Source organism: Ctenopharyngodon idella, chromosome 23 (assembly GCF_019924925.1).
Source record: "Ctenopharyngodon idella isolate HZGC_01 chromosome 23, HZGC01, whole genome shotgun sequence".
NCBI lineage: Eukaryota > Metazoa > Chordata > Actinopteri > Cypriniformes > Xenocyprididae > Ctenopharyngodon > Ctenopharyngodon idella.
Window position 1 is genome coordinate 6,291,859 of NC_067242.1, and position 22,589 is coordinate 6,314,447.

A 22,589-nucleotide genomic window follows, 5' to 3' on the forward strand; every position below is an offset into this window, starting at 1 on the left:
CTACTTCAATGGAAAGATATTTTTACCATTAGTTATGTGAGGCAAAAGAATCAAGGAATTCATGGCATTTCAACACTACTTCTACTCAGGTATTTGAAGGCTGCTATTTGGAAGAATGTTTGTAACCAAGCAGATCTCACCCCCAATTGACTACCATAGTAGGAAAAAAAAAAATACTGTGGCAGTCAATTTTAGAGGGGGCGAGATCTGCTTGATTACAAACATTCTTCCAAATATCTTCCTTTGTATACAGCATAACAAAGAAATGTATACAGGTTTGGAACATCTTGAGGGGAAGTAAATTATGACAGAATTTTCATTTTTGGGTGAACTATCTCTTTAAGTCTGACGTTGTGCGATACTGTGTCCGGGTTTAAACGCTCCATCAGAACCCAAAAGCAAACAACATAACATGCAAAAAAAGTCATGATCCTAAGCTTTATCTAAGCAAAATCTCAGTTGGACAAACAGTGTTTCAACTTTCATGAATCATTAAAATATTGGCGTCTGGGACTCTTTAAAAGACTTTTTAAAAGTTTATCTTAAATGTGTGCTATAAATAAATGGTAAAAGTGTGCTCATAAACAGCTGTTGAAATAGAATTCTTACTTGAAACAGAGTGGAGGCTCCCAGAAACAGTATACAACATGTCACAACTTAAAGGGATAGTTCACTTTTTGTCATCATTTACTCACCCTCATCCACAAAAGAGGATATTTTAAAGAATGTTGGTAACCAGACAGTTGATGGTAGCCATAGTATTTTTTTCCTACTATGGAAGTCAGTGGCTACCATCAACTGTTTGATTACCAGCATTCTTTAAAATATCTTATTCTGTGTTCAACAGAAGAAAGAAACCCATACAGGTTTGGAACAACTTCACACTGAGTAAGTAATAACAAAATGTTAATTTTTGGATGAACTATCCCTTTAACAATCGGATTGGATCATTGAGGGTAAATATCATTATGCGACCACATTACTTTAAAGAGAGCTTACAACCTACTAGCTACATTCTACCTTAAAAGGGACTTATTATGCCCCTTTTCACAAGATGTAATATAAGTCTCTGGTGATCCCAGAATGTGTCAGTGAAGTTTCAGCTAAAAATACAGATCATTTATTATATATTGTCAAATTTCCTCCCATTTGGTTAGGAGCAAAAACATGCTGTTTTTTGTGTGTGTCCCTTTAAATGCAAATGAGCTGCTGCTCCCGGCCCCCTTTCCAGAAGAGCTAACAGCTCGCGATTCAGTTGCTCAACAACAACAAAGCTGGAGAATCTCACGCAGCTAAAATGACGATTGTCAGTAACGGTGTTCAGCATTACATTCTTCAAACCGGAGTCAGACACTGATGGAGAGACTCAGGAAGAAGTTACAACTTTTAGAATGAAACTGGATGTTTCTGAATGGTTAGTGGATAAATTTATGTAGTTGCTGTGGAGTTGATTCAACTCTTCAACTAGCATGTGCTGTCATGTTAATCTTTTGTGCAAAACCCGAATGGACGCCCACTATATATAGTGTACCTGTTTTCCAAATAGAACCATACGTTTATGATTGCTATCAAATGCTGTGAATGGTCTAATATTTTTTCCAAAATATCGCTCGGACAGAAACACTCCTTTTTTAGCAATCGAGCTTGTCAGGGTCAACTTGCAGGCTATCTATGCTAACTTGACTCTAAATAGTGTTCTGTGCTCATCTGTGCAGCTAATGACAGAACACAAACTTAAAGCGTTAGAACTGGTACACCGCTTTAGCTTGGGAAAACAAAATGACGGCGCCGTGGGTGAAAACATACAGATTAAGGGGCGGTAATATTATAATAAGATCCACTTCCTATGTCACAAGGGGAGCGGCTCGTTTTTTCACATGCTTGCAGAGAAAGGTTTGCCAAAACAAAGTTACTGGGTTGTCCTTTTTCACATTTTTCTGGGTTGGTAGATGCACAGGGGGCCCGATTATAGCACTTAAACACAGAAAAAGTCAGATTTTCATGAAATGTCCCCTTTAAGAACAAATGGTGTAACCGAATAAAGTAGTACAGAGTTAGTTACAAGAGGGTACTAAGACTCTAGTGTGGACTTTATATTCCAATCTAAGTTAGAACTTACGAATGGCTGGTGCAACCCTACACCGATCTTTATTGCATTTATATACACTATATTGCCAAATGTTTTGGGACGCCTGCCTTTACGTGCACATGAACTTTAATGACATCCCATTCTTAATCCGTAGGGTTTAATATGGAGTTGGCCCACCTTCTGGGAAGGCTTTCCATAAGGTTTAGGAGTGTGTTTATGGGAGTTTTTGACCATTCTTCTAGAATCGCATTTGTGAGGTTAGGCAGTGATGTTGGCGAGAAGGCCTGGCTCACAGTCTCCACTCTAATTCATCCCAAAGGTGTTCTATCGGGTTGAGGTCAGGCCAGTCAAGTTCCTCCACACCAAACTCGCTCATCCATGTCTTTATGAACCTTGCTTTGTGCACTGCTGCGCAGTCATGCTGGAACAGGAAGGGGCCATCCCCAAACTGTTCCCACAAAGTTGGGAGCATGAAATTGTCCAAAATGTCTTGGTATGATGAAGCATTAAAGGATTAGTTCACTTCTGAATGAAAATTTCCTGATAATTTACTCACCCCCCGTCATCCAAGATGTTCATGTCTTTCTTTCTTCAGTCGAAAAGAAATTAAGGTTTTTGATGAAAACATTCCAGGATTATTCTCCTTATAGTGGACTTCAATGGCATCCAAACGGTTGAAGGTCAAAATTACAGTTTCAGTGCAGCTTCAAAGGGCTTTAAACGATACCAGACGAGGAATAAGGGTCTTATCTAGCGAAACGATCGGTCATTTTCTAAAAAATTGTCCTATACCTTCCATATTCAACTTATGGAACGAACGCGGTGCCAGTTCCGTTTTTTCCGTAAGTAGAATAGGAAAGGCGTAGGACATACAGCGTAAGCTTTTTGAAGAATACGGAAGGCGGAAGCACTCGCAAGGCGATCATTTGTGTTTATAAAGCATATACATTTGAATTTTTTAGAAAATGACTGATCGTTTCTTAATTTCTTTTCGACTGAAGAAAGAGACAGGAACATCTTGGATAACATGGGGGTGAGTAAATTAGCAGGAAAATTTTATTTCAAAGTGGACTAATCCTTTAAGAGTTCCTTTCACTGGAACTAAGGGGCCAAGCCCAACCCCTGAAAAACAACCCCACACCATACAGGTGGCAACCTATCACGGTACCATGCTTGAATTCACTGAGCTTCTGAGAGCGACCCAATCTTTCACAAATGTTTGTAGAAGCAGTCTGCATGCCTAGGTGCTTGATTTTATCCACCTGTGGCCATGAAAGTGATTGGAACACCTGAATTCAATGATTTGGATGGGTGTCCCAATACTTTTGGCAATATAGTGTATATTGAGGAATTTATATTATCTAGCAAAGCTAAAATCCTTCTTTTTTTTTTTCTCTGACACTGCGGCATGCATATTTCGTTTGGGCGGATGGCTCAAGTATGTCTCCTTTAAAGCAGAGAAAATGAGAATTCCATTAAGAGGCAACAGGTGAGCTGTCAACTGCTTTCTGAAATCAAACGGCCAATAGAAAGCACTTGACAGCACGAGCTGAAACAGAACAAAATTTCTAATCCTAACTCTGTCGCTTTCATTTAGACTTTTCCAGCATTTATGGATCGCTTTCAGGCAGCGCCCAGACGGAGCATGCTTCCAGAGTAAATTAAAATGCTGGCACTATCAAAACTGAGTGCCCTACATATCGACAGCCTAAACGGCGCCTCACTGCAGGGATTAATGAACCTTCCTCGCAGTCAGTGTGAATCCAGTCCACTATTACTCAGACCACAGACTGCACGTCTGCTCAAGCTGAGACAGTAGCATGTGCAGTGTACGCTTCTGAAATACTCGATGTATATGCCAATTAGGGATGGACGTATCGATACTAAAGTATAGATATATCGATACTGAGGTGAGATTTTAAAGTATCGATGCTCAAATAAAAAAAATATCGATACTAAAGTGTTTTTTTGTTATATACCATTGATTTTGTTTGACAAGAAATTTAATGCACACGCATTGAATTAGATGAATAACCTATGTTAGCAAATAATTGTGTAAGATAGAACTATTTTGCTGCTCATCTGAACACACGCAAATACTGCAAGACAGAACCAATCAATCACAGAGAGCGTTCGCTCACTGCTAACACTGCAGTCAAACAGGGCTGCGTTTCCCAAAAATAAACATTGATGCTTTTGGGAAACGGATCCCAGAACAATGCTTATCAGAGGAGTTATTTCCCAATAAACAAATTGAAATTGTAGCCTACATAGTTTGTGCAATTACATTTATTTAAATTGAATGTTAAAAGTTCATATTGATCATGTTCTATTCTGTAACTAATGTTAATATAAATCAGACACTGTCAGAATAAAAAGGTTGCTTTTTATGGGTGCAACGGCCTGTCACTGTCAGTCCCTTATGAAAATAAACCATGGTTTTACTACAGTGACCGTAGTTCAACTATAGTATTTGTAGATTTCCATGGTTGCTATTACAGTAAACATATTTGGTAACACTTTAGAATAGGGAACATGTATTCACTATTAACTATGACTTTTTCCTCAATAAACTCTTAATTTACTGCTTATTAATAGTTAGTAAGTTAGTTGTTAAGTTTAGATGTTGGGTAGGATTAAGAATGTAGAATAAAGTCATGCAGAATAAGGCATTAATATGTGCTTAATAATTACTAATAAACAGCCAATATTCTAGTAATATGCATGCTAATAAGCAACTAGTTAAAAGAGCCTAAAATAAAGTGTTACCACATATTTTAACTGCGTAAACAAAAATATAGTCTAATAAGTTGCAAATAAGGCATTTTAAATGTTAAAATGCCTTTCAAATATAATGCCAAGCGGGTATCATTACCTATTTTACTCTTAGTAATTTAATAATTTATTAAATGTTTGGGGATATCGGTATCGATATTGACGATACTGGCCTTTGAAAGTATTGTTATCATATCAAAAACAAAATAAGTTGTATCGCCCATCCCTAACGGCAATGGTGTGTTAAGTAATAAGTAGCTGACTGCATTCTTAATCTGCGCACTAATCCACAGACTCCTCCTGAGAGAGAGAAAAAATGAATCTTAATAAATCTAATTAACAGAGAGATAATCCAGAGACTGGGCTTGCAATTAATCAAAGATTCTGTCAGTGTTAAAGTATAGGTTGAACTGAACTATGCTGGCATATGCCATAAGTGACAGAAATCCTTAAAGGGTTAGTTCACCCAAAAATGAAAATAATGTCATTTATTACTCACCCTCATGCCGTTCCACACCCGTAATACCTTTGTTAATCTTCGGAACGCAAATTGAGATATTTTTGTTGGAATCCGATGGCTCCGCGAGGCCTACATAGGGAGCAATGACATTTCCTCTCTCAAGATCCATAAAGGTATTAAAAACATATTTAAATCAGTTCATGTGAGTACAGTGGTTCAGTATTAATATTATAAAGCGACAAGAATATTTTTGGTGCGCCAAAAAAAAAGTAAATAACGACTTATTTAGTGATGCCCGATTTCAAAACACTGCTTCAGGAAGCTTCGGAGCATTATGAATCAGCGTATCGAATTATGATTCGGATCGTGTGTCAAACCGCCAAACTGTTGAAATCACGTGACTTTGGCGCTCCAAACCGCTGATTCGACACACTGATTCATTACGCTCCGAAGCTTCCTGAAGCAGTGTTTTGAAATCGGCCATCACTATATAAGTCGTTATTTTGTTTTTTTTTGGCACACCAAAAATATTCTCGTCGCTTTATAATATTAATATTGATCCACTGTACTCACATGAACTGATTCAAATATGTTTTTAGTACCTTTATGGATCTTGAGAGAGGAAATGTCATTGCTCCCTATGCAGGCCTCACGGAGCCATCGGATTTCAACAAAAATATCTCAATTTGCATTCCGAAGAATAACAAACGTCTTACGTGTGTGGAATGACATGAGGGTGAGTAATAAATGACAGAATTTTCATTTTTGGGTGAACTAACCCTTTAAAGGGAGAGTTTACCAAATGAAAACTGCCATCAATTATTCACTCATGTCGTTACAAACCTATAATACTTTCATTCTTATTCAAAACAAATGAAGATATTTTTAATGAAACCCAAGTGATTTTTGTCCCTCCTTTGAAAGTTCATTCCACTAAAACATTCAAGCTTTAAAAGAAGACATTGTAAAAGTAATCCTCACACAAATATGGTAAATGGAAGCTCAACCGTGCTTGCTTGACATTCGAGAAGAAATGGTTTATTCTTGTGTGTCAAGCATGTTTGAGCTTCTGTTTACCATATTTGATGAGCTCTATGTACTGTATGTGCGATAAAAATGATCAATTCATTTGAATTATTTCTATATAAACTTTTTGAAGTGTCAAAGTTTTGGTGAAAGACTTTCAATGGAGCGACAGAAAACTGTCATGTTTTTTTACAAATATCTTCATCTGTGTCTTAAACTCATAAGTCTTAAGGGTTTGGAATGACATGAGGGTGAGTAAATGATGACACAATTTTCAAGTTTGTCAAATATCCATTTAATTAATAAATGATTCACACTTTTTTAAATCATAAATAATAGCTGCACTAGTTCACTGCACAGCGCCCTCTTTTTTCTTAAACTAATTTAAACTTACTATAAATCGATATTTCATGTCCATCCATCCATCAATCCATCTATCCATCTATCCATCCATCCACTGTGATAATGATTGTCTGACTGTACATTATCCCTTACATATAATGCTATGGAAAAAATCTTGACACTGTAGAGAAATAAGAGCCCTGCTGGACTGATCTCTCTCTCTCTCTCTCTCTCTCTCTCTCTCTCTCTCTCTCTCTCTCACTATCCTTCTCTAAGGTAATAGTTTGCAGCAAATAACACCTCTTTCTTCTTCCCCTGTAATTCCTTTGCAAATTTAGTCTCTCTCCTTCCCTTCTAATGGTGTAATCCATTCATTTAGTCAACCGGAAACTCCATTCTCTCTGTCCTTACTCAACCTTGTTTGTGTCTCAACCTGTCTCTGGTCTGAATTTCTCTTTAATTGACTAATCTAGGCTCAAAATATATTGTACCATTTATTATCTCCTTGACATGCTGTCTTAAATTTTTAAGTAAAATCAAAGCGCAAAGTGAGTGATTACACTTCTATCACATTGAATTTAATTACTGATGGAGAAAAGATGGAAACAAAGGCGTAGTTGATGATGAAAACAGTGCACAATGTAGATTATACTTGAATTTTACTTTGTAATTTAACAGGGAATAAAATGTCAGGCGAGATACTGTACGCTCAGAGTACGAGTGACTAATTGTAATGTAACCCAGCATGGAAACACCCCAGTGTCAATAAGAACAGGATGTGCTTCATGGAAACAGTTGCCATCTTAATTAGCTCCCTCCGGCAGCACACGCTCACCTTGTTCCTGCGGAAATGGTAGAGCAGCACCATACTGATGAAATCCACCAGCATGCACAAGCCCTGGAAAGAAAGGACCGCCATACGCAGGGCGCCGTCACCCCGGGCCACGCAGGGCGTGTTGTCCTTGCAGAAATCACAGCCTTCCTGGCAGGGCAGACAGTGGCTGGAAGTTTCTGGAACATCCCTGTGATGTGACAAAGCCTCCGTTCCCTTCATACCCGCTTTCCCTAAAAAAAAAGAAAAAAAAAAAAGAATAATGTTACATGATATTCATTCAAACAACTATTTTCAAATGCTGTATCTTTCCACTTGCATATGATCACACCAACAAAAAAAAAGCACGAACAATCATGAAAAGTAGCAACACAGACATGACATTTAAAGCGGTCCAGCCCACCCTCTCCTCCAGTCATTGGTGGTCTCATCAGTAGGCAATTCACACTGTTTCATGCGCAAGCCAGGGTGGATGGGTGTGTACACACCATCTGGGCCGTCACTTTGATGCGCCAGTTGTTTCTGCCTCAGTTACACATATCACATCTTTTCATGATGAGAACTTCATGCTATTTAAATAGTTTTACTTTTTCTTAAAATCTAACCATAAACCAAAGTATAATGATAAACATTTACAAAATTACATAGTAAAAATAATAAAAAATGTCCCTTTTTAAATTTGCTGATTTATGGCTGTTTGTGATTATCCACATTGCAAGATAATAAACAAAAATAATGCAGTAGATGACTCCAACAATGGAATTTTAAAGTTGAAGTGTGTAATGTTTTCTATATGTTAAAAATCCTGCTCCTGAAGGGTCAAACTCCTATTGATCTCCAACACACCAGCATGTAAGTTTCTAGTAATCCTGAAGAAAAATTTCAGGACCATTTTGAACCAACCCCCTCAAGGTTAGTAAAATAACTTGGCATGTAGTTGCAAAGTTACTTATAGTCAGTAGAATGTTACCATAATTTTCATTATCTTGAATTCAGATACAGTTATTTGGGTTTATAGTTCACAATATAGGCTAATTCTTTTGTTTCATGAATGACTGACCTGTATGTACAAGTTTCCCACTTGCACTTGAAGACAACATAATTTACAGGCTGTCAACCCAACATACAATAGTTTTTATCTGCTATGTTCCTCAACAGACTCTTTGCAAAGCTGCTTTCCATTGTGACAGATTTATAAAACAACTTACTCTGAAATTATCAGGGTAAATGATTAAAAAGGTTTTAAACCAAGGTTTTCAAACTGCTTGTTTCTAACATCAGGATTCATTAGAAGGATCTGCAGTAGGTGTGACACAGCTGAGGTTTGACAGCACAAGGTTTGACAGACTTCAACATATTTTACTCTTCACTGATTCTGGAGATAAGGGACAAAACATGTCCTACACAGAAAATCCCTCTTTATGTTAAAAATGAAGAAATCTGTATACCCAGGGCATTAATTGCTCATATTTTTCAATTTCTTTAGTATTATTTTAAATAAATGGTCTATACTTGGAAAATAAATGCAATTTAACCTGTCCTCAGCATGAGTTCACAATGTAAAACTGCCAAACATAGTGTTTTAAAATTTACAAATTCAAAAATGTACATTTATATTGAAGGGCAGAGATCCATATCAAACAATACAAAAAGTAAATATTGAATTATATTTGAAAATAGTGTGTCCACTTTGCATCAACTCCTGAATAAATCAGGCAATGTCATTGGCATCTTTAACTCTGAGGACCCCTTTCCTGTTTCCCGCTCATTGTGGATGCCACAGTAGGACACATAGTCCTGAAAGTTTTATATATATATTTTTTATATTTTAAACAAACAATGTCTGTGCGGTTTCAGCTTTAACATGTCAACTCCGTCTTCCATGTGTAATTATTTCTGTCAGTAGTTGTGGGATAAATCTTGGCATTTTTGTTATGTTTATTTATGCTGCCTTCACGTGCTCTCGGAATTATCGTAAATACAAGTTTCCTAGGTAAAAATTGCACATTAACGCAATCCCATTTCGGGGAAATTTCCGATAGCATGTGAAGGCAGCATAAGGCAGCTTCAACTGAGAAAAAAACAAAATGGCTCCACATGGTTAAGATGTTTTGTCAGCTCTGTTAGATGGAGCCACGGAGGTCATCCATAAATTTCCTGTCTGTCCTAGTATGACCACGGAGGTCATGCCCGAGTTTCATGTCTGCCTTGACGTGACCACGGAGGTCGCCCATGGACTTCTGTTTGCCCAGACACGACCATGGAGGTCATTCCTGAACTGCCTGTCCGCCCCGACACGACCAGAGAGGTCGACTTGAACAGCCTGTCTGCACCGACACAACCACAGACCTACCTCTCCTCCCAGAAATGACCTCAAAGGCCAACCTGGAACACCATGCTGGTTCACTTATGACCAGCGAGGATGCTCCCTGCCTGTTTTGACATGGCCTCTGAGGCCAATCCTAACCTCTCTGTGCTCTGTGTTTCAGTTTTTCCTGATCAGCTATGGTGGTCTTCAGTTCCACCAGATCTGCCCTGAAGGTCTTCGGCTCTGCCGTGGTTGTCATCGGCTCCGCATGCTCCACCGTGGTGTTTCCCAGTTCACTTTGGTGGTCCTCAACTACGCCTTGGTGGTCTTCAGCCCTGCCTGCTTCACCGTGGTGGTCTACGCTGTTTTTTGTCTGCTCCGCCTTGGTGGTCTTCAGTCCCATCATCTCAGCTGTGGTGGTCTTCTGCTCCACTGCGGGGATCTTGAAGCCCATCTTCTCTGCTGCTGTGGTCTTCTGCTCCACCACGGGGATCTTTAAGCTTGTATACTCTGCTGCTATGGTCTTCTGTTCTACCGTGGGGGTCTTCAATCCCATCTACGCTGTTGTGGTGGTCTTCTGCTCCGCCCTGGGGGTTTCAGTCCTTGCTGCCCAGCCTGTACCGCCAGGGCCACCTGCCCTGCCTGCTCCACCTTGGTTTCCTGCTCTTCCTTCATCTTCAGTTCCTCTTCCATTCCATGGACCATTCCAATCTAACTGACAATATAAGACTATATACACGCCCTAGTGTATTCTTCACATAAACCAGGATTATGAAGGCCAGACATGAGACGTCAACATTACTTAATCAGAAAACTAGAGAGATGATGGCTCAGTAGAGCAGATAAAAGAGAAATACATAGAACACAGCCAACTTCTCCCAGGAACACACTTATCGGATATCATTGGAGGAGCGCCAGAGAGCAGCTATCACAGATGGAGGACCTGTGGTGATGTCTGTCTGCCTCTCTACCTCTCTCTGCACAGTATGGAAGGAATATAGCTTTACAATCTGTTCTTAAAGCAGATGAAATTTTCTGACTTTAACAACAACCACAGCTATTCTGTGTTTTAGGCCAATCTCACATAGCCAGAAACAATGGAAACAAATTAACCTCTGCATATAAAGTAACAGTTTTGAAGATGACAGCATGAAACATTAAAAATTAAAGCAAATTTTGAAGTATTAGACATTGTTGTGTTCAGAGAGGTGTGAAGGAAGGCCATGTGCTGGGGCCCCTGCTGAGGGCCTGATACTGCCAGCATAGTGCTGATCACGTGTTTCTCTTTCTGTCACTCTCTTTTACACATGAGTGTGTTTGTGAGTTTGTGTATGCCAATTTTTGGAGTGCTCACAGTGGGAGAACTCTAGAGTGGCAGGGGTTTTTGTGCAGAAAACTAATTAATTAAACATAAGGGGTGTGGTCATGTAGTGCTCCAATAAGATGAGAGGGAAATCAGGTATGCTAAGTGCACAAAAATACTTTGTGTGCATGTCTGGGAGGTTGAATAAAATATTTATGTGAGATATTGCATCTAACTGCACAGTGGGTCCACACTGAAAATTTGGGATTTGAAATCTAATTTAAACCTGAAAGCAAACAGAACATTTTGAATCATTAAAAAGGAAAGTTATGGAGTTAAATAAAGAAGTCACATGAAATACTAAACACTCTGATTATATTAAGTGTTAATATAATTTGTAATGAAAAAAATGTATTAAATTACAAAAATGCAAAACAGCAGTTTTATAAGTGGACTTCTACACCCCACTGTACATTTGACAAATACGTCTATGTGTAGCATATGAATAAAAAACCCTTATAAGTTCATATCTTGTTCTGTCCGTGAGCATATATTATACTATAAAAACATCTACTATATGAAATGTAATGAACATTGCTTGAAATCGCATGTTTCGCATATTCAAAAACAATATGCATACATTGATCTATAACATTTTATTGTAGTACTTACTTTTAAAGCCATTGAGTGCAACTCTGCTTGGATGATAAAAGCCGCTTTTGCAGTGACATTTGTACTTGTCCAGCACAAATCCATGACCTGGGATGGGCAAACACTGTGGAAAATAGAGAGAAGATGGAAATATCAAAACTGTACATTCATGACAATGAAATATACCTGCAAAAAGAGCCTCATATGGTGTAAAAATGTATGTGCATGATTAAATATAAATGTTAAATGGTTCTTAGATTTTTATATATAATTTATATTTTATATATATTTTTTTATCAAGAACCATTTTTTCTGAATAGTGTTCTTGAGTTGTCTAAGTGGTTCTTTGGAGATGAAAAAAGCTCTTAATGTTGCATTATAAGTCTTTTGTTTGGAGGTTCTTCAAAGGACAAGTATAAGTTAAAAATATGCTGGAGAATAAAAAGATATTTGAAGAATTAAAAAAAAAAACAGTTTAAACCTTGGTGAAAACATGGTCAACGCAATGGATTCAGTGTCTGTGGTTGGTGGGTAATTTGTTGAAATGTAAGAAATGCCAACATTTTCCATTTACAATAAAACTACCTAAGTTGCATATACAAAATATGATTAAATATACACGTATAAAATATATGAGTCAGTTTACAGTGGTTTCTTGAATTGAATAAAAACATAAAAACACACCTGATGCACATTATTTGTTCTTCAATTTGAAGTAAAAAAAAAACAAAAAAACAACAACAACTTTTTGTGCGATACACTTTAATTCGATAGTCCACTTTAGACATTCTACAACTATAACTTTGCAACTACATGTCAACTAATTCTCATTAATTAAAGTAGGGTTAGGGTTAGTAGAATGAATTTGTAAAATTACTTTATAGTAAGTAGAATGTCTGTTTGGGGGACCATCAAAATAAAGTGCTATAGAGATATTAAAGGTGCGGTAAGTAGATTTTGAACAACGCTGTTGGACATTGTTGATATTTGAAATCAACCCAAACAAACACACCCCTCTCTTCATTGCTCCGCCTCCAAAACTCACACTCCAATCCTAACCACCCTACTCCGAGTCAGTCTCGAACCCCGGCCCAATCACTGCTGGCATGCGAGGCGAGCGCACTAACAATGGCGCTAAACACCGCATTCACTAGTGGTCGTCAGTGTGCAGTAGTTAACTATCTGGCCTCTGTTACACATGCTGTCTGTTTATAACAGCTGACACACTCCAAAATGCTTCACAAAGAATAAAGCGCAGTTGATGAACGAACAAGGAAGCACAAAAAACGAACGTACAGTACACAAGAGTAAATACAAAGTGTTCGTTGTTTGTCGCAAACAGCACAGCAGCTCCAGACAATCAAAACCGTGTTACTCACATGAGAAGCGGGATCAAAGCAGCCTTCCTGTTTTCAGGCCTTCACACTTGGCCCTCTCCAGCGCTGGAAAGCTTTTCTAATACAAACGCGGGTCCTAAAGCGCTTGCCCAGTCATAACCCTTCATTCCAGTGATATTCTTTTGAGCTGTTTTGTATTGTGTCCCATCTCTATTTCTGCAGTTTTTTTTTTTCCCCCAAATCTCCCTCTTGCTCTTTCTGTCTCCTCAACTGTTATACGACCCCTAATGCTGATTGGTTAGATGTTTGTTGTTGGTGTCAGCCCGACTAACTTCCAAACAGTGTTTTTGAAATTCTACTGAGTCCACCTTTAAGCAGACAGTCTATTTATACTCTAATGACTGTTAGTTGACATGTAGTTGCAAAGTTACTTATAGTTAGTAGAATATCTAAAGTTGACTATTGAAATCAAATGTTTATGCCAATTGAGTATGGCTCTGTTCCAAAACTTTTATCTGTCTAGATAGGCAGCATTTTGAAGCACATGTGCTCTCCAGACAAAAATCAACACAGAAAAGCAATAATACACAATATTGTACTATTGTATATTGCGCCATTCGCTTAGCATCATGCTAACATCGAATACTATTGGAATCAATTTTCTCTTGTTCACTATGTGTGCTGCACAGAGTTGCTGCCTATGTAGGGCATTCTAAATTGGTCACTTATAAGGGTTCTTTTTCAGTTATGATGGTGTATGGTAGCTACCTCTGCAGGCAGTACACAACAAGGCAGCTAGGATTTGAAAAGAGAAAAAAGCAGCCTATATAGCTTGTACTGTATTGCTTAATAGGATCTTCACAGTTTCTTCCTTGTCAATAAAGACAAAAGACTAACTTTCTACTAATAGCAAAGAGCCACTAGGGAGGCTGGGCTGCTGACTCTAGAGCTGCAAGCTTTGTTTCTGCTTTCAGCAGGTTCAATATATGAGCAGTTTGACTGAACTGATTTAAACCGTCCTCTGATATATAATATTCAAACAGGGACAGTTTTGGCACAGATCTCCTTGCATGTGCCAAGACATAATTAATATCTGAATTAAAGACAGGCTCATTTGCTGAATTCAAAAAGAAAATTAATTTAGTATCTAGAGGTTATTTTTCATGAAACAATAAGTCAAAAGCGGGAGTGTGTAATCATAATCCTCAGTATTTCAGGCCTGAGTGTTTCATGACTGCAGTCCAGGGCCCAAAGCAGACATGTTGACCCCAGCTCAATACCGATCCACTCCAGCACACACTTAACAAGCTATGAAGGGCCAAAGCCTTCATATTTGAGCAGAACAGCAGCGACATCAGCTTTAATGAAGCACAGAACGGTAAAACACTTACACAAATCCATCTTTAGAGAGAAGAGGGCTCTATTTCTGTCTTTCATGCTTCTATAGGATCAGGGTTTGAAGACAGATAGCCACAGGAGAAAGGTCAGAGAGCATTATGGGCTCACAGCTAAACTATAAATACATTTTAAGTAATTTTCAGCAGCATGTTTTAAAGAGGCTACATTAGCAGTGACACTAAAATTTGAGTTGGCTGGCACACTGTAGCATAAAAGAGTGCTTTAGTGCTTTAAGTACACTGAGTACACAGTAAACAGAAGGAGGTTATCTGGAGTGAGAAGTTGTTGATGATGCACAGTGAGAGTTATTTGGCCCAATATCTCATATTTTATTTCTGGCTTTCTGTGCACCTGCAATCTTTTATCAACGCTTGTTCATAGAAAAAAATATAAAAGGTATACTTGAAGAGTTCAGATGTAAAAGCCGCTAAACGCCACCTCCGTCAAAAATAATATAATGATATTGAGCGCATGCTCTCCGCACATAGTATATGTTCATCAAATACTTTCCCTTTAAATCCGCTAAATTCCAGCGTCAGCCCATTCAGAAATACCGGTTCATGTGTAGAAATGCAAAACGCCACTTCCCTTTGTCAGCAAAAGCCTCAAAGTCCACAGAAGAACCAATTGGAACACGCAAATCGAATCATATGATTTCAAGATGAATGACGGTGTGCGTATGAGCCAGCTTTCAATTGCCGAGATACAATGTATCATCATGTTTTGTCTATCGTTACAGTGGCAATGACAGGATTTCGCGAGTAGCAAGTAAACACAACAGTGTTCCTTTTGCTGCTGTAAAACTGACAGAAACTGACGTTTTACTATGTCTTGTTGTCCAAAAAGTCGGACTTAGAAAAATTGTATACCAATGAATTGACTAAAGTGACATTTTTGAAAATAAGGCATTTCAATAACTGACAACCTTTTCATTGCCATTAAAGTGAAATTATTGAACCTAAACATAGGAGCCTGATAAAAAATGCTAACAAACAAACAAACAAACGTCAGACGGACTTAGAGGTTTTTGCAATGGAACTCTTCACTTACTCTATGTTAATTAATTTATTTGATCAATTTATTTGATCAATTTAAAGTGTAACTTCACAGATTTTCAACCCGCTTTGTATTGTTACAATGTTGGCAGTAAACAAACAATATTTATTTACTCTTTCTCCATGTTACCTGGACCAAGGAAATTCCCATTTATTTGTCAGCAAAAGTCCACTAGATAACACAAAATGCAACATTGTGTTTGTGGTCATTCAGTTTTAAATGTTGACTACAAACACAGAGGTTCTTCAGATTTTCCGTTGCGGCTTTATCTCCATATTTAGCTGTGATACTTTGCTGGAAACTGAAAATAACTAACTTCCGCTGCGTGTATACTCTTTGAATACTTGCACCCAGGAACAATACGAGTCGATACTATTATGACAAAAAGTTTGCTAAAAAGTATTTCCTACTAAAGCAAGGTTGTATTCGACTCTGGTCAAGCATATCCATAGCAGAATGGTGGGAGTGGCCTTGGATGGCAACATGCCCAGTGCATTATGGGTGTTGAAGGTTTCCTACCTATTTAGAATAAATTTCTTTCTTTCTTTCTTTCTTTCTAAAAAAAACCTTAAAACTTTAACTATAATTTGCTCATTTTTAAAATAAACATTTTCTATAAAGCCAATACAGTGCATCTTAAAGGTATTCATAATGCCTTAAATAGATACTTATGTACAATTTTAATAGATATTAATACATGAATATTAGGAAGATATTCATGGTTACAGGTCTTACACTAAAGTAGGCTATGATACATTCTATTACATAATTACCTGAAGTGGTAAGTATCATAATCCAATATAAATGCAGTTGCAATTATTTATGAGAACACAAAACTGATTATAATGTGTTTTTATAAGGAATAAATACCTTCATGATGCATTAAATATACAGGTTTCAATCAACTCACTGTAATCAAATATACCAGATTGGGAGACTCAAATTAAAAGCTGATCAATTGGTCATTAATTAACCACTAATCTGAATATGGTGGTTATGACTCTGTCCTAAATATTTTCAATTTACATTTATTCTCGATTTAGCCATAACATTGTGAACTGTGGCTTTCATCCTTAGCCGAGCCCAAGCATATCTTGACTTGCAGTAAAGAGACAGCAACACTCCCAATATTATTCATTGTGTACTCCGGGCACTGACCCCTTGAGCTTCAGTCAATTCCTGCAATAAAAGCTTCAGGAATCACACAACTGATAACAGCTTCTGCCTGAAATGAGAGAAACAGACTCTGGCCCATGCTGAGAGGAAGGGACAGGGTCTTCTGATAGAGCACAAGCTGACGGCAGGTACTGAGCAGGTGAGAGCTTCAGCTGGGAACACTCTATCCTAATTAAAGCCAGACAGACACATCGCCGACACAGACACTGGCAGATCTAAGCCTCTGGGAGGACACAGGATGATTTCAGTGGCTCTACACACCTTCACGCTGTTCACTTTTAATCAGAGAGAGAAAGTTAGAAGGAACGTTTGATTGACTAAGACTAGGGATATAGGGATTGGTTTAGATAAAGGAGCTCTGTCTCTCCACTGATGTCCGTATGCACAAAACTGAAGAAAGTATCCATCTTTTTCTTGATGCTTCCATGATTTATTGATATTGTGATAATCATATGATAATGTTTTCCCATGTCTGTTTTCATTAAAAAACATTACAGAAGCTAGTCTAAGCATTGCATAAGTCAACTCAAAATTCACCTTTTGTGTTCCACAAAAGACAGAATGTAATACAGGTTTGGAACCTGTGTGCTTAATTGAATTTGAAGTGCTTGTAGTGCACTTCAAATCCTCAAAAGTATATTTGGTAACACCTTATTTTGATGGTCCATTTTAGACATTCTACTAATTAGAAAACCAAACAGTTAAATTAAGTGAAATGAGTTTGTTTCACTCAAATAATAATGAAAGTTCATTATACTTAATAGAAAAAAGTTGTGTGAACTCAAAATAAGTTAGTGTTTAATGTTGTGTTATGTTGGGATTTACAGGGGGTTCTGTTATGTTAGTTTTGTAGGGTTACCATTGTCGTGAAGAGTAGAGCCCATGGTTAGGTTGAGGATGGGCTGCAAAACTTTTAAGACCATATTGTTTGATTATATACATGCAAGTATATAATCGGGGGTGCACATAACTTTTTTGGTCTGGTTCTCAAGGGAGCACCTGGAGATGCTGCTTGGTACTCAAACTTTACGCAACACTTATCCTACAAGTTCTCGTCATCACTTTCCTCCTGACTGCTCTCCTCACTATTTTCTTTGCTCTTGATCATGGTAGATGATGATGATGTTTTGTTTTTATTTTATTAACACTAATGACACAGACAACAGCAGGAATATTAGCCTACTGTCACTTTAAGACTGAATGCGCAAACCGAATATACTGACACACATCCCGTTTCTTTCTCAACCGTTCACTTATGACATAACCAAGAGAATACTTGCCGAGACGGATATTTTGACAAAATTGTGTGTGTATGTGTCTGTTCAAGCGCAAGTAAACGTGAAAGAAGAATTAATGGTAACACTTTAGTATAGGGAACACATATAAACTACTAACTATGACTTTTCCCTCAATAAACTAATTTACTGCTTATTAATAGTTAGTAAGGAAGCTGTTAAGTTTAGGTATTGGGTAGGATTAAGAATGTAGAATAAGATCATGCAGAATAAGGCATTAATATGTGCTTAATAAGTACAAATAAATAGCCAATATTCTAGTAATATGCATGCTAATAAGCAACTAGTTAAAAGACCCTAAAATAAAGTGTTACCGAATTAATTTGGTGTTCGAGCGCTGTATGAAAGCCTCTCTCTCTCTGTGTGCGCACGCTTCGGGTGTGTGAGGCGTGCAAATCCCGATTTTCAACTCTTCTTCCACATTTAAAATCGTTTGAATGTGTAAACTGGCAAGACAAAACACATCCAAATGATAAACTTTCACATTATGATGGTTAAACTTAGCAGTTAATCCACGAATCACGTGCATGCCGAACCGCCGGGCCTGGTCCGTACGGATCACGAATCAACTGCAATCCGTTGCACCGCTTATCATCATGATGCTATCTTACCAGAGATGGAGAAAAATCCTACTCCTGTAAGTAAACGTGTCCCTGTCCCCAAAAATATTGCTACTCAAAAGCGCTTCCCTCCACATTTTCGGGTACGCATCATTTATTTTTTTCATTTACCACTCTTGGTCCGCCCTACTTGTCACAGAAATTTTAAGTTCTACTAACTTAAAAATATTAGTTTACTTAAATGTTTTGAGGTAATAAGTTTCCTCAAATGTTTTGAATATTCTGAAGTTTTACAGAGTATCTACATGTCAGCTAAGGGCGTTTTCACACCTGGCTCATTTGGAGAGTTTGTTTCAGAACCTGATGTTTTTTCTTCCTTATTTTGGTTCGTTTAGGCATATGAACACAGCAATTGTGCTCCGATCTGCACCAAAACAATAACTCCGAGATAGCCTGAACGAGGTGGTCTCGGCCCACTTGAAAACGAACTCTGGGGCAGTTCGGTTGAGGTGAGAAAGCAATCCGACCCAACGGACCAACGAACCAAGCGGTATCATAATTCATAACAGGAAATGTGTTTGTGAAGAGGCTTTCCAGGCTATAGGCTATACAGCTGTAAATGTGTGACAGATGACATGTAAAGAACTAGATCAGAATGAGAGTGCAAGTGCTGTCTCGGCCGGTGACAGAGCTCTCTGTCAGAGTGTTATATAAAAAGCAGCAGCGTCTGATTCTGTGAGTTTTTGTGGTTGAAAACCAAAGAGCGCCTCTTCATCTTAAAATGTTGTAATTACTCTTCTTAGTGCACTGCAATAATGCTGTCCCAACAAAGCCTTGATTCCTGCTCTAACTGTATTATTATATACATTTTATTTCAAGTATAATTAAATATATATAATTTATCAGTTAGAGCGAGACAGAGTGCAAGCGTTTGCATGTGTCCCGCCAGCTACAGATAAAGCCACAATAAGCTCGCGGAGAGAACTTGTCAATCCAACTTGATGGATGATGCAAAGGAAACTCTGACCAATAAGAGGACAGATTTACTCACATCCGACTCGCATAAACACATTTTGGTATGCTTTGAAATGTTGCCTTGTGAAAGCAAACTGAACCAAGAAGAAAATGCAACATTGTAACAAATTAAGTCCCTTTTTCGGAATAAAGCAAATGATCTACAGGTCTGAAAACACCCTAATTCTCATTAGAGTTTTAGTAAACTGTCCGCTTAAAGGGGAACTATAATGCCCCTTTTACAAGATGTAATATAAGTCTCTGGTGTCCCCAGAATGTGTCTGCGAAATTTCAGCTCAAAATACCCCACAGATCATTTATTATAGTTTGTCAAATTTGCCCCTATTTGGGTGTGAGCAAAAACACTCACCCAGCTGCTTTCCAAATGAGGGGGGAGTTTTAACAGCTTGCGCTTCGGTTGCTCAACAACAACAAAGCTGGAGAATCTCACACAGCCAAAATGACTATTGTCAGTAACAGTGCTCAGCCTTACACTGTTCAAACCGTAGTCGGACACTGATGGAGAGACTCAGGAAGAAGTTACAACTTTTGCATCTGGACGTATCTGAATGGTTAGTGGATAAATTTATGTAGTTGCTGTGGAGTTGATTCAACTCATCGACTAGCATGTGTCATCATGTTAATCTTTTGTGCAAATCCAGCATTGAATTGACCTTCGTTTGTGAAGCAGTCCGGCGTAAAATGACGGCATGGTAACAACACTCTAACAACTCTTCCTCTTCTCTAAAGCAGCCCAACATGGCCTCACCCCCTTTGTTCTCAGGGGCAGGGTTTATGTAAATTTTAGAGTTAGTGATGTCAATAACCTGGGAAGAAGCTAGTTGTAGACCCTAACAGCCGTTTGTAGTCCTTAAATAGAGAATTCTTTAAAAGAAAATATCTCCCTTTGCATTGAACTTTGAGCATCGTAACTTTGCAGACTTTGTTTATGCTCAAACAACAACATTACACACTAACTAAACACACTAACTAACTCAACAAACAACAACACACTAACTAAAGTTAAAAAAGTGAAATCATCAACCACAACTTTAATATCTGCTAACACTTGATGATCCCTCAACAGACATTCTATTGACTATAAGTAATTTTGCAACTACATGTCAACTTATTCTATTAACCCAAACCCTAACACCTAACCCTAACAGCCTGCTACAGTCTACTAATATTCTAATGAGAGTTAGTTGACATGTAGTTGCAAATAGTTAGTAGAATGTCTAAAGTGGACCATCGAAATAAAGTGTAACCATAGTGGCAAATACTATTTGCACCTCAGTGTATTGTAGAATATTAAAAAAAACAGTATGCAATAATGACAACATATTCAGAGTATATGTATTAATTTCACAAATGGATGCTGCCTTATTGGGACATTACTTGTCTCACCCCCAACACTTTATTCCCACTATTAAATACCCGTTAGGCACTTAATTTCCACTCTCCAAGTTGATATGCAATGGGAAAAGAGAAAAGAATGAGTTCAGAAAAAGGCGGATTCAAACTTCAATTGAAAAATCTAAAGCCAACCCGCCTTACTCTCCATACCTGGGATTTCTTTCATAATTTTGTCTGGCTCAATCAGAAAATGGTGGGCGGAGTTAGTGTAAAAAGTCTCTGCCAACAAAGCAGGCTATTTGCACTCAGTGTAAATAGACACTGCAATACACTGCTGGATTTGATTATAATGATGCAGGATCATAGGACAAATAAAAGAAGGTGATACATCACTGAAGGTGGCATCTTGGTCGAGGTGTTTGCTGGGACACGGCATGTGTATGCGAATGGGCCTCCTGGCATGACAGTGTGATGCCCACCATTAAAAACCTCTAGCGTGAGCAGTGTCACTAGGTCAATTAGCCTGTCACACAGACACACACTCACTGACTGACAGCTGCCACAACTGTGCCTTTGACATTCACAAAAAGACTAAGAGACAATGAGAGAGACAGGGAGAGCATGAGAGACATAGGTGAATGTCTGGGGTCACTGTGATTTATGGCTTGACAAATTTGATCAATTCCACCTCTACAAGCTGTGAGTCACTGTTGTAGAGATACTTTGTTTACTCTATTAGTTGTGGCACTGCAGATGTCATAGCAATCATTTTGTTTCCGCCGTTTCAGATGACACAACAGAGCTTCAGTGACCACCCATTTTTATCAGCAGCCTGCGGGAAGTATATATTCCCATCCATTTGATCAATAGGCATTTCAGAACATTATTCAGTAATGAGTTCTAAGCCTAATCCAAACTAACCCGCTGCGAGATGAATCAAATTATATCAGTTAATATGAAAAATGTATTTAGAAATCAGAACAAATCACAAAGGTAAAAGAAGTACACTGTAGCATACCTTTAAAATAATATACTTAAGTGCTAATTGAACATCATGGGCCAGATTTACTAACAGTGTGCCAGCGCAAACCCTCTTTTGGCGTTAAAAAACTACTGTTGGGGTTTACTAAAGACACGCAGTGCAAAATTAGCGCTGAAAAGGCGTGGACTGAGTCGTTTTTTTTTGCGGCTGACCTTATTGCATATGCATTTGTAGGAGTTTCTCTTTTAGACGCAAAATTTATGGGAGGAGAGTATTTAAATGAATCACGCAATGCGATGTACTAAGATTATCGCTCGTCAATTTACTGGTATTTGCGCCATTATTTAACGCCCAAAAAAAGCATGTCTTAACCCATTTTGCGACATGGCTGCAATTGTTGCTGCTAGTAGGAGACACTGCAGAGAACAGAGAGAGCATGGTAGAAGAGAGAAAATATTTTCCACTCGTATTAATTTCTTTGGAATGCCAGAGGAAGATGTTATCCAAACATATCATTTGCAAAGCCATGTTGGTCTATATATATATATATATATATATATATATATATATATATATATATAAACACACATGTAACAAGTTGATGCACCTGATGAGAGCATCAGGCATCA

General features: G+C 38.1%; 2 protein-coding genes across 2 annotated transcripts in view; one reads left to right on the top strand and one right to left on the bottom strand.

The window, feature by feature from the left end:
- The window catches only part of LOC127505685 (probable G-protein coupled receptor 158), a 71,562-nt gene extending 59,873 nt beyond the window's left edge, over window positions 1-11,689 (bottom strand). Inside the window, exon 1 of the mRNA XM_051881378.1 lies at window positions 7,528-11,689. Within this exon, the coding sequence (XP_051737338.1) occupies window positions 7,528-7,746 (219 nt within the window). The 5' untranslated portion in view covers window positions 7,747-11,689. The remainder of the gene's footprint in view (window positions 1-7,527) is intronic.
- Window positions 1-22,589, top strand: part of LOC127505693 (protein adenylyltransferase SelO-like) — a 557,335-nt gene that overhangs the window by 369,592 nt on the left and 165,154 nt on the right. The gene's annotated exons all lie outside the window — the stretch shown is intronic.